The sequence below is a fragment of the Lepus europaeus genome, chromosome 1 (assembly GCF_033115175.1).
Source record: "Lepus europaeus isolate LE1 chromosome 1, mLepTim1.pri, whole genome shotgun sequence".
Lineage (NCBI taxonomy): Eukaryota > Metazoa > Chordata > Mammalia > Lagomorpha > Leporidae > Lepus > Lepus europaeus.
The window spans coordinates 133,761,937-133,774,011 of NC_084827.1; the positions used below are offsets into that span (position 1 = coordinate 133,761,937).

General features: G+C 40.5%; 1 protein-coding gene across 2 annotated transcripts in view; it reads right to left on the bottom strand.

Moving 5' to 3' along the window:
• HIBCH (3-hydroxyisobutyryl-CoA hydrolase) overlaps window positions 1-12,075 on the bottom strand; it is a 116,080-nt gene that overhangs the window by 41,160 nt on the left and 62,845 nt on the right. For both annotated transcript variants that reach the window (XM_062189228.1, XM_062189236.1), the window contains 5 exons: window positions 10,998-11,076; window positions 5,643-5,788; window positions 5,079-5,165; window positions 873-931; window positions 76-157 (listed from right to left, as the gene is read on the bottom strand). In XM_062189228.1, the coding sequence (XP_062045212.1) occupies window positions 76-157; window positions 873-931; window positions 5,079-5,165; window positions 5,643-5,788; window positions 10,998-11,076 (453 nt within the window). The remainder of the gene's footprint in view (window positions 1-75; window positions 158-872; window positions 932-5,078; window positions 5,166-5,642; window positions 5,789-10,997; window positions 11,077-12,075) is intronic.

Consider the following 12,075-nt stretch of genomic DNA (forward strand, 5'->3'; position numbering starts at 1 on the left):
ACCAGGAAGCACTGATACCCCTCAGAGAGGTTTCTCTGTCGTAATATTACACCACACTCAGGTTCAGTATATTACCTTCAACTGCTCTAAGGCAAAAGGTGAGCCATCTTGCCGCAGATTCTCAGTAATCTGTTCCACAGTACTGGCTGAAAACCACCTATAACAAAGGAAACACATGATGTCACCAACATGCAAATAACTGCCTCTAAGACACAAACATATTTGAACATAGAATTCCCTCCTTCCCATTTCAAAACAAAGACCTTGCCAACCTGTTTTACAGGATGATGAACTTGAATATTACTATCCTGACTGTTTGTAGACTACCTTCACTAATGCAAAATAAAACCCAAATTTTCCATTTCTGCTTTGTTTCATCTGATGTACTTATATACAAATGTCTCAACTGTGAAAAAATGGATGCTTCTAATATGTAGAGATGATTATTTTCCAATAGTCTTTCTCCTCTTATTTCTTTAAGAAGGCTGTTAGTTTCTCATTTCCCAAAACATTTTGCTGATTGGCTTGATAACAATTTCAGACACAATGACCTTACAAAGATATAAAAAAAAAGTAAGTTAATTCAATTACTATGTTCTAACCCTTCTTCCTCACCAAAAACAAAGAAAACAAGACAAAGATGTTTTGCACTAAAATGAATTAACATGGTAGATTACTTAAATACATTGAATTGATTTCTTTTTGAAAGAGTGGGGAAGCAGCTACTTTAAGGTAAGTGAAAATAGAAACACTATGCTATCTGATCTCAGGATTTGATACATTTCAAACACAATGTAATTATAATGTTAGCAAATTCAATTTCATAAAGTCTTTTCAAAGTAATGGATATAACTGAGATCTCTTTTTAATACCTGTTTATTTTGTCCATGTGTTCCTCAAGTATAAAAGGCTTGTCTTGATCAGTCTTTGACTGTTTAAAAAGAAAAGTCTTTTATTCAATTTGAAGTACCTGAGATCTTTTTTAAACTCTTAAAAAATTTCATCATATTTAATTACATACTTCATGACAGATTATCATTTTTGGCCAAATTACATCTCACAGTCTCATAAATATAACCATATGCTCAAATTCAGTATGTAGTACTCTAGACTTGCTCTTAGACATGTCAAAGGTAAAAATGTCCTTTTACTTTTATTTCATTACATATGATACATTATTACTAAAATGTATCTACAAATCTAGGGATTTTAAGGGCTCTAAGATTTGATTCTGCCCAAATTTCCATCTAAAAATTCTCAACTATATCCCTGGAACCCTTGCAGCTCTGACCTCAAGAGACAGAAAACAGCACCTCAAGAAGGAGCTCACAAATGCCTGATTTTTATTGCTTCAGTTGTGGACAAAAATCTGCTCTCTTTCACAAAGTCTTACAGTCCATCTCTCTTTCACTTAAATTATTTCACACGGCACAGTTTTGTGTCCCCTCAATCCACGTCCTTCACATGGACAAGTTTTAGTTTATCAGGGTTATTTTGTTTGTTTGTAAGCAGAGTGACAGAGAGACAAAGGGAAAAAGATTTTCTATCTGCTCGTTCACTCCCCAAACAGCCACAAACAGCTAGGGCTGGTCAGGCTGAAGCCTTGAACTCCATGCAGGTCTCCCACGTGAATGGCAAGGGCCCAAGTATTGCTTTCCAAGCACATTAGCAGGGGATCAGAAGCAGAAGAACCAGGACTCAAAGTGGTGCTCCAATACAGGATGCCAGTGTGGCAAGAGCAGTTTAACCCCCTGTGCCACAGCACCAAACTCTAAAGTCATTCCTAAAGTCTGGAACACATAGTTCAGCAGCAAGTGTGGCTGGATCATAGGAAAATACAACAGGGCTTCACATGTGCCTGTTTATTTTGTATATAATACTTTTTTTAAAGATTTATTTATTTATTTGAATGCAGAAGCAGAGAAAGAGAGAGAGAGAGGTCTTCCATCCACTGGTTAACTCCCCATATGGCCATAACAGCCAGAGCTGAGCTGGTCCGAAGCCAGGAGCTTCCTCCGGGGTCTCCCACGTGGGTAGAGGGGCCCAAGGACTTGAGCCACCTTCTACTGCTTTTCCAGGCCACAGCAGAGAACTGGATTGGAAGTAGAGCAGCTGGGACCCGAACCAGTGCCCATATGCATTGCCGGCACTGCAGGCTGCAGCTTTACCCACTATGCCATAGCACCAGCCCCTATAATACTTTTACTAACAGGATTAACTCTGGATTACTGTAAAGGTAGGTCTGTTATGTGGCTGATTTATACTGAATTCCAATCAATTAAAACTGCTTTTTTGTTTTTTGTTTTTTTAAATCTGTGCTCTGTTGGCTACATTTGTCTCATCCAGTACTATTAACTTAGTACTTCGGACTACAAGTACAAGATTTTCACTTTTCTTTAGGATATTTCACATTGTTACCATTAAACAGATCACTCTAGACTCAGAGTTGTATTCTCATTTTTTTTAACTAACTAATCTGCCTTGGTTTCAAATCAATTTGTTCAAAATGGAGTCAACATTTTCATGGAGAGCACAGAAAAATATTGAATAACAGAATAATCCAAGGCGATTTGCCTAGATTACTAATTACACATTTAACATAACTCTTTAGTAAAGCCCTTCAACTCCTACATACCATAATCTACCCCAAATTTTCTCAGCTTGACAACATGAAAGACTATCAGGTGGTCCCAAAATACAGATGAGGGGCGACTGGCCTTGTGACAAAACAAGTTAAGCTGCTGCCTAGGATGCTGGCATCTCATATATCCAGGTACCAGTTCAAGTCCCGGCTGCCCCACTTCCAATTAACCTCACTGCTAATGTGCCTGGGAAAGCAGCAGCAGATGTCCCAAGTGCTTGGGTCCTCACCACCCATGTGGGGCACTTGGATGGAGTTCCAGACTCCTGGCTTTGGGCTGGCCCAGCCCTGGCTATTGTGGCCATTTGGAGAGTGAACCAGTAGATGAAAGGTCAATCTCTCCCCTCTGGTGTAACTCTGACTTCCAAATAAATAAAATAAATCTTTAAAAACAAAAACACAACAAAACAGATGAGGGGCCAGCTTTGTGGCATAGCAAGTAAAGTCGCAGCCTGCAATGCAAGCATCCCGTAAGGGCACTGGTTTGTGTCTTGGCTGCTGCATTTCTGATTCAGCTCTCTGCTAATGGCCTGGAAAAAGCAGAAAAAGATGGCCCAAGTATTTGGGCCCCTGCCACCCATGTGGGAGGCCCAGATGAAGCTCCTTTCTCCTGGTTTCCACCTGACCATTATGGCCACCTGGGGAATGGATGAGCAGATGGAAGACCTCTCTCTCTCCCTCTCTGCCTGCCTCTCTCCCTCCCTCCCTCCCTCCCTCTCTCTTTCTAACTCTGACATTCAAATAAACAAATAAATCTTAAAAAAAAAAAAAGCATGAAATACTCTATGCTCTGTATTCACAGTCACTGCATGAAGTACAATCTGTACTTGTGTTCTTCAGTCCTAGGTAACTCTGCTATTTCTCTAAGTATTTCCTTCCCTTTATCTTCTCATTATGAATTGCTAATATGAATTGCTAATAATTTGACACTGGTCCTCCTGGAATAATACCTCTAATTTTCCATTCTCTCTGTTTTCCATCCCATTATCCTTTTCTTTCTCTTTCTTAGAGTTTTCCTCAACCATCAATTTTACTTTTTTCATTTTTGCTAACATATTCTTAATCTTCAAATTTTTCTCTTTATAACATCTGTTGTGGTTTCATAGATAAAATATTATCCTCTAATCTGAAGAAAAGAACAATCATAGGTTGGTGTTTTCTTTTGTGTGTGTGTGTGTGTGTGTGTTTTGTCTCCTTCTCTATGCCTTATCTGCTTCTCTTCTGGTCCTTTTTTTAATTTTTTTTTGGCCTGGGAATAACTTATTTTTCTGTGTGAAGCACTAAAATAAGGACACATTATGTGTTAATATCAGTTGTAATTAGGCCGGCACCGTGGCTTAACAGGCTAATCCTCCGCCTTGCGGCGCCGGCATATCGGGTTCTAGTCCCGGTCGGGGCGCCGGATTCTATCCCGGTTGCCCCTCTTCCAGGCCAGCTCTCTGCTATGGCCCGGGAAGGCAGTGGAGGATGGCCCAAGTCCTTGGGCCCTGCACCCGCATGGGAGACCAGGAGAAGCCCCTGGCTCCTGGCTTCGGATCAGCACGGTGCGCCAGCCAGAGTGCGCCGGCTGTGGCGGCCATTGGAGGGTGAACCAATGGCAAAGGAAGACCTTTCTCTGTCTCTCACTATCCACTCTGTCAAAAAAAATTAAAAAAAAAAAAAATATCAGTTGTAATTATAGCACTGTCAACTGTATGAATAAGATGATCAGACAAATACTTGGATGTATCATTAAGGGGTTCATGAATGTCAGTATCTACAAGTGTTTTCTTTTTGGGGCCAGTGCTGTGGTGCAGTATATGAAGTTGCCATTTACAGTGCTGGCATCCTATAGGGGCGCTGGTTCAAGTTCCAGCTGCTTCTCTTCTGGTCCAGCTCCCTGCTAATACGCCTGAGAACGCAGCAGAAGATAGCCCAAGTCCTTGGAGCCCTGCACCCACGTGGGAAACCCAGGTGAACCTCCTTCCTGACTTTGGCCTAGCCCAATCATGGCTGGTGTGGCCATTTGGTGAATGAACCAGCAGATGGAAGTTCTCTCTTTCTGTCTCTCCTCTCACCCTCTGTAACCTTTCAAATAAAATAAAATCTTAAAAAAAAAAAAGCAGCTGGAAACCAGAGTTCTATTTTAGCAGTTCCACAAATAGTCTCAACATTGAACCTTATTTACAGAAATGTTGTACTGTGTTGTAAAAAGCCTTTTGCAAGGGCTGATCATAAGGCCATGCACTGAAGTCCACCAGCTGTGTGGCTGCACAGTAGAGAAGCCATTTCCTAACAAATGGGAAGCACTGATCCTCCCTCCAAGCTTTAAAGTGAATAAATACTCAGTGCATTTATCTATATCCACAAACTATATTATTCACCAACATTTAACTTTTCAATCACTTCCCTTTCCCCATTAATTAAAATATTGATGTTGGAACAGTGACAATATTACCTCTGTATGGTAGGTTTCTAAGACATTTGCAATATTTTCTTTTGAAGGAGATTTCAAGGCTAACAAATCTTCCTCTAATGTTCTCAACTAAAGAGGAAAAAAAAGGAAAACAGATTGGAAATCCATAGAAATATAAAAATATTTTTTTAAAAAAAACTCATACTCATTTTAGAACCTTTGTCTCAAAATTATGATGCTCTGTCTTCAGATGAATAACTATTAAAAAAAAAAGTAACTGAAGTTGAATGCACATACATTACCCCCACAGCAAATGTTGCCTTATGCAGAATAAATAAATGTGGAAGAATTAAGGAGAAATGGGTCATTCATCTTTGTTTCCCTCTGGCTATCGAGCACTTGTGTGTGGTATTAGAACAACAATCTGGGTTATCCATTCTATTTTTAATTAACTTTAAGTAAAATTGCCACATGCATAGTGGCTATTGCAGTCAACACAAACTCTAATATATCCCCACTTATCTCTCCATCTAACCCCTCACTTAACCCATATCATATTTTGTGTTTTTGTTCCAACAACACAAAGTACAAACATCAAATAATTACCTTTGCAGAATCTACAAAATGTGTAGCAATTCCTGCTCTGTAAACGTCTCTTCCTTTTAGTCTGAATCCTGTTAAAGCAAGGAAGTATCCAAGTTTTCCTTGAAGTCTTGGCAAGAAATAACCTCCACCCACATCAGGGAATAGTCCTATAATTAAATGTAATAAATAAGAGATAACAATGCTCAAATGGAAGATAAATATAGCTTCTTTACTTTAGATAATACAGGAATTTCTCTTTGGAGTTTGAATCTATACTACAAATGTTATAATCAAGTACTATGCACTGCAATCAATATCACAAAAGATGTGCATAAATTGTGCCAATCTGGATGATTAAAATATTAACTTATTTCTATACAATTCAGTAAAATATTTGATGACACAACGTTTGGCATATAAGAAGTATTCAATAAGGCTATCTAAATTTTCTGAGCACTAATTTATTTTTTAACAATCTCTAAAATTGGTAAAACTGAAAAACTATTGTCTTTACAAATAAGCATAGGAAAAAGCACACATAATCTCAGGACTGTCACACTGAGAAAATTCATGATTCACTTTTAAATCATTTCCCAAGCTTAGTCAATTATCTAATACTCTAGATATTTAAAGATTGATGCATAACCCTTAGTCCTAAAATGAACAAGTTAATACCTAACAAAATCACTTGCATTTACTCTTTTCTTAACCATCAGTATTTTTATTTATTTTTTTTATTTTTGACAGGCAGAGTGGACAGTGAGAGAGAGACAGAGAGAAAGGTCTTCCTTCGGCCGTTGGTTCACTCTCCAATGGCCGCCGTGGTAGGCGCGCTGCGGCCAGCGCACCGCGCTGATCCGATGGCAGGAGCCAGGTGCTTCTCCTGGTCTCCCATGGAGTGCACGGCCCAAGGACCTGGGCCATCCTCCACTGCACTCCCTGGCCACAGCAGAGAGCTGGCCTGGAAGAGGGGCAACCGGGATAGGACCGGTGCCCCGACCGGGAATAGAACCCGGTGTGCCAGCGCCGCAAGGCGGAGGATTAGCCTAGTGAGCCACGGTGCCGGCTACTATCAGTATTTTTAAAATTCTCTCTCTACTAGCAACAACTGAAAGTAGTTTATAGAAAAATAATTGCCATGGGCTGATGCTGTGGTGTAGTAGGTGAAGCCCCTGCTTGCAGCACCAGCATCCCATATGGGCACAGGTTCATGTCCCTGCTGCTCCACTTCTGATCCAGCTCCCTGCTGATGGCCTGGGAAAGCAATACAAGATGGCCCAAGTGCTTGGACTCCTGCCCCCACGTGAGAGACCCAGAGGAGTCTCCTTGCTCCTGGCTTTGGATCGGCTCAGCTCTGGCTGTCGCAGCTGTTTGGGGAGTGAACCAGCGGATGGAAGACCTTTCTCTCTGTCTCTCCTTCTCTCTGTAACCCTGCCTCTCAAATAAATTAAAAAAAAAATTTTTTTTTTAAAGAAAACATTTGCCACTATAATACTGTTTTGGTGTTTAAGAGTTCCTTAATTACAACTTTTTCCCCCTCTCTTTTTCTATAAATTACTCCCCAATTCAATCTGGGCTGAAAGCATAGGGATGTATGACTTTCCAGTTTTATGATTCATGTATCTCATTTAAGGTTGCTTCATTTAATGAAGTTGAGGTAAAAACACGAGCACTCAAATTCTTCCCGATTCTACTTGACAAAAAGTTCCTATAAAGAATAAACCATGTTACTATAAACAGAAATCTCTCTTAGTTCCTCAAACCAGACAAAACTGAAGTTGAACAGATGACCTCCCCCACTCCTATCACCTTCCAATCTGGACACCTTGTCTTGTTCACCTCTTATCCCCCATTAGTAACTGCATGCCACTGATTCCTGCTCCTCCACAGGGTTCTCCAAAGACGGGGCTACAATAATCTTCTTAAAAAATAAATCCCAATCAGAGTTTTGTGTTCCACTGCTTAAAAGCCCATTTCTCTAGATGAAAGTAAACACCTTGATCAGAGTCCTCAAAGGTCTCTGATCACTTTTTCAATCCCATCTCTTAACCACCCACTCACTTCACTCCAGCTACTGTGGTCTTTCAGTTGCCTGACCTCCTCTTTCTGGCTCTAGAGCCTCAGCAGCATTCTTCCCAAGGGAAAACACTCTCCATGCTGAAACACATCCCTGACTTTGAAGATACCACATTCTCTTCATCCCTCTTGCCTCTTTGCAGTCTCCCTTGCTGATTCCACTTCTTTTGGTTGACCTCTAAATGTTGTTGTGCCTAAGCTTGATACAGGTCACCTCTTCTTTGCTAAATACACAATTTCCTTAGCTCCCAAAGCTTTAAATGACATCTATATGATCATTACTCTCTGAAATGGACTGTATTATGTCCATCCAAAATTTACATGCTGAAGTCCTGGTGATGTAAGCAGATAGCTAATGGGTGATGAGGAACTGAGACTGCCTGCAGCATCTGTGCCACAGCCCCCCACGCACCATCCAAACCCTACCCTCTTCCATACTGATCCAACTTGGCTGCAGGCTCAACACACCCATTCCCCATCCATCACGCACTTGAGTCTTAATACCTAACACACATCAGATATGATACTTTCCTGGAGATCACCATGTGTGTTGCAGTCCTGCCTCAAAATATACCTCGTTTGAGTATTCAATTAGGGCACCACCCCCTTACTCAATAAAAGGATGGCCCAAATTTTGGTGGAGGCAAACTTGTGAGGTTGTCTGCACTCCTGAGTACATGCTATCCCTTTAAATAAATTGTGCTTTCCTGCTCACCACTATCTGCATCCCCTCCTTGAATTGTTTTCTCACATGAAGACAAGAACATGGAACAAGCACAGCTGGCAGTCATATCCCTCACAACACTAACCACCAATGTGACTGTATTTGAAGACAGGGTCTTTAAAAAAGGTAAGTAGGGTTAAATTAGTTGATAATCTAACGGAACTTGCATCTTTATAGGAAGAGGAAGGGATATCACAATGGATGTGTGCACACAGACAAAAGGCCATAATACAGCAAGAAGCCAGCTGTCTACAAGCCAGAGAGAGAGGCCTCAGGAGAAACCAAACTTGCAGACACCTTCATCCTGAACTTTGAGCCTCCAGAAACTTAACAGATTTCTGCTGTTAAAACCCCGTCTCAGCACACTGAGACACTCCCAAGCCCAGTTATGAGTTTTCCCTTGAATACCATACTTATAGATTTATATTCGAGACATAACTTGCAGATAATAAGCATCTCACACAGCACATGCCAAAAACACAAGTCTCGACTCACATTCCTCTAACTACATTATTCCTACATTAATCAGCCTCATCCACCTGGTAGCACAAGCTACAAGAGTTATTCCTGATTGTTTTATTACCAAGCCAAGAAATCCAATATTCACACTACCCCAAGCCAAAATCTCCTCTCTGTAGACCTGTGCTGCTCAACAAAACTTTCTGTAATGATGAAAATGCTCTTTAATTTGTGCATCCAATAAGACAGCCACTAGCCATATGCAGGTAGTAAGCACTTGAAATGTGACAGATGCTGCTGAGGAACAGAATTTATTTTACTTAGATTTAAGTAAGTTAAATGGCCACACGTGGCTAGTGGCTACAGTTTTAGACAGTGCAGCTTTAGACCAATTCTACTTCTGGCACCCCTACAATCTACTATCCTCAAAGCAACCAGAACGATGGTATTAAAATGATTAAAATGTAAACCACATCACGTGGCTCCCTGCTTTAAACTCTCCCACAGTTTCCCATTATACTTCGGTTTAACTCTATACATTTTACCAGAGTTCCCTGTGTACCTTTTCAAGAGCATATTATATCACTCTTGCCCTTGATTTAGACATAATTGCCTCCATTTAGTCCTCTAAACAGGCAAAGATCATTGTTCCTTCAACGTCTTTGAATTAAAACCTTTCTCAATGCCTTAAGATTATGCTTGCAGATCTTAATGTAGCTGGCTCCTTCCTAATCAAATCTCAGCTTAAAGGACATCTTCTCAGAAATCAACAAAATAGAAAGTAAATGAAAACAAAAATTTGGTTTTTTTAAGATAAATGAAATCAATAAACTTCTAATTAGATTGATTAGGAAAAAGAGAAGACATAAATGAACACTATCAAGAACAAGAAAGCCAGTCATCACTATACATTCAACAGATGTTAAAGATAAGAGACTGTTATGAATAAATTTATGCTAATACACTGGGCAAGTTCCTCATAAGACCAAAACTACCAAAGTTGTACAAGAAGAAATAGAAAACTTGAATATCTGAGTCTTAAAGTGTTCAAATTTATTTAAAGCTTTCCCGTAAAGAAACTCTGAACTAAGACAGCTTCACTGAGGAATTCTACTAAACATTCATAGAAAAAATGACTCCACTCAAACTTTTCCAGAAAATGAGAGAAAGGTCTTCCCTCCATTGGTTCACCCTCCAATGGCTGCTACTGCTGGTGTTCTGCGGCTGGCGCGCTGTGCCAATCCAAAGCCAGGAGCCAGATGCTTCCTCCTGGTCTCCCATGAGGGTGCAGGGCCCAAGGACCTAGGCCATCCTCCACTGCCTTCCCGGGCCACAGCAGAGAGCTGGACTGGAAGAGGAGCAACCAGGACAGAATCCAGCAGCCCAACCGGGACTAGAACCTGGGGTGCCGGTGCCACAGGCAGAGGATCAGCTTAGTAAGCCGCTGCACTGCCCCCCCCCCTTTTAAAGATTTATTTGACAGGCAGAGTTACAGAGAGGCAGATGTAGAGAGAGAGAAAGTCTTTCATCTAATGGTTTGCTACCTAGATGGCTGCAATAGCTGGAGCTGCACCAATCTGAAACCAGGAGCCTGGAGCTTCCTCTGGGTCTCCTACACGGGTGCAGGGGCCCAAGGACTTGGGCCATTTACTGCTTTCCTAGGCCATAGCAGAGAGCTGGATTGGAAGTGGAGCAGCCAGGACTCAAACCAGTACCCAGGTGACCATATGGGATGCCAGTACTGCAGGTGGCAGCTTTACCTGCTATGCCAACATTAGCCTTTTCAACAACTGCTGCTGAAATGGCTATATTTCCATATGCAAAGTAGTATACTATGCCTTTGATCTATGCCTCATATCATATGCCAAAATTAAAATCCATCATAAATCTAAATGCAAGAATATTTCCCCTTAATCTTTTGTCTAAAATTAACAATGTTAGTCTGATACAATTAATAAGCTAATAACAATATCCTGTTTAATTTCTTTTTTACAGTTCTTTCATTGTTGTATGTCACATAACATTTCAATAATTCCTCCAACAATGGTATAATCTGAAATGAATCACAAGATAATTTTAAGCATAATTATGATAATTTTCTGGTATTTTGTTTTTACCTATTGCTGTTTCTGGCATTGCAAAAACAGTCTTCTCAGTAGCCACTCGGAAAAGCCCATGAACCGAGACACCAACTCCCTAGAGATATAAGAGGAAAAACTTGGTCTACAAATATTGTAAAAAAAAAATTAACAAATTAATAACTTATAAAAAAGAAAAATATCTCCACATTCCACAGGAATTTGTTTTAGGGGATAGATTAGAGGAAGGCCCTAAGCCACACAATTTCAGATGAATTTATTGGACAAAAATACATAAGAATCCTTGATATCCAAAATATTTATTTTAAGCTAAGAAGCTTCCAATGGGTACTCTGCTGTGTTATGCTCCTATCCTCTGTCCAATTCCCTCTCATTTCAAAACACATGAGCACCACAGAAGACCAACTCTTCCCAGAACACCTGAGTGCTGCTTACTACTGCACTAGTAACAAAAAAGCACAATCACACTATTCGAGAAAGTATTTCATTAGTTCTGAATAGAATATTAACATATTTTTAAAGATTTTATTATTTATTTATTTGAAAGGCAGAGTTACAGGGAGAAGGTGGGAACAGAGAGAAAAAGAGAGAGAGAGAAAATCTTCTACCTATTGCTTCGCTCCTCAGATGGCTACAACATCCAGAAGCCAGGAGCCAGGAGCTTCATCCAGGTCTCCTGAGTGAGTGTCAGGGGCCCAGGTACTTGGGCCATCTTCCACTGCTTTCTCAGGCCATTAGCAGAGACCAGGATTGAAAATGGGACAGCCAGGACTTGAACTGGCACCCTTAGGGGATGATGGCATTGCATCCAGTTCTGAATATTAACATATTTTACCAAAATCAGCAACATCATTTTCCTCAGATGCCAACATCTTACAGGACCAACTATACAACTCTTAAGAACTGGTTATTAAACATTTAAGTTTTGGAAAAAATAACTGGCTAAAAGTCTCTGTCTAAAATTGCTGAATGCTACTGACATGGGCAAATATAAGAGGTGTCTTTGGGGGCTACCATTGTGGTGCTTCTGTGCCAGCAACCCACACAGGCACTGGTTCGAATCCCAGCTGTTCCACTTCTGATCCAGCTCTCTGCT